The sequence below is a fragment of the Penaeus monodon genome, chromosome 33, assembly GCF_015228065.2.
Source record: "Penaeus monodon isolate SGIC_2016 chromosome 33, NSTDA_Pmon_1, whole genome shotgun sequence".
Classification (NCBI taxonomy): Eukaryota; Metazoa; Arthropoda; class Malacostraca; order Decapoda; family Penaeidae; genus Penaeus; species Penaeus monodon.
Window position 1 is genome coordinate 17,620,703 of NC_051418.1, and position 381 is coordinate 17,621,083.

The window sequence follows — 381 nt, forward strand, 5'->3', positions numbered from 1 at the left end:
GAGCCAAGCCTCACCTGACTCCCACCGCGTTGCACCGTTGCACCATGTCCGTGAACTGAGCCTCGTTGCCCGACCTCGACTCCAGCTTGTACGAGACGGGTTGGTATCGCTGCCACCAAGGGAACCCGTCGCCGGCTGAGACGATGTGCTCCATGGGGGGCGATACCTAGGGAAAGGGGGGCAGGGGGGGAGGTGGTTTATCTGTGGTTGTTGTCTTGTTGTTGGGGATGGTTTTTGGGAAGGGGGTGGTTCATTTCTGGTGGCTTGGTTGGTGTGTGGTCCATGCACGGAAAGAGACGGAGAGATACGTACTCTAAAATGAAAGCAGAGAAACAGACACTTTCCCTGCACTTAAGTCATTTTCACCCTCTCGCCTCATAC

General features: G+C 55.9%; 1 protein-coding gene across 1 annotated transcript in view; it reads right to left on the bottom strand.

Moving 5' to 3' along the window:
• The window catches only part of LOC119594112 (alpha-amylase-like), a gene marked incomplete in the record, with an annotated part of 25,081 nt that overhangs the window by 14,431 nt on the left and 10,269 nt on the right, over positions 1-381 (bottom strand). Inside the window, 1 exon segment of the mRNA XM_037943170.1 lies at positions 15-168. Within this exon segment, the coding sequence (XP_037799098.1) occupies positions 15-168 (154 nt within the window).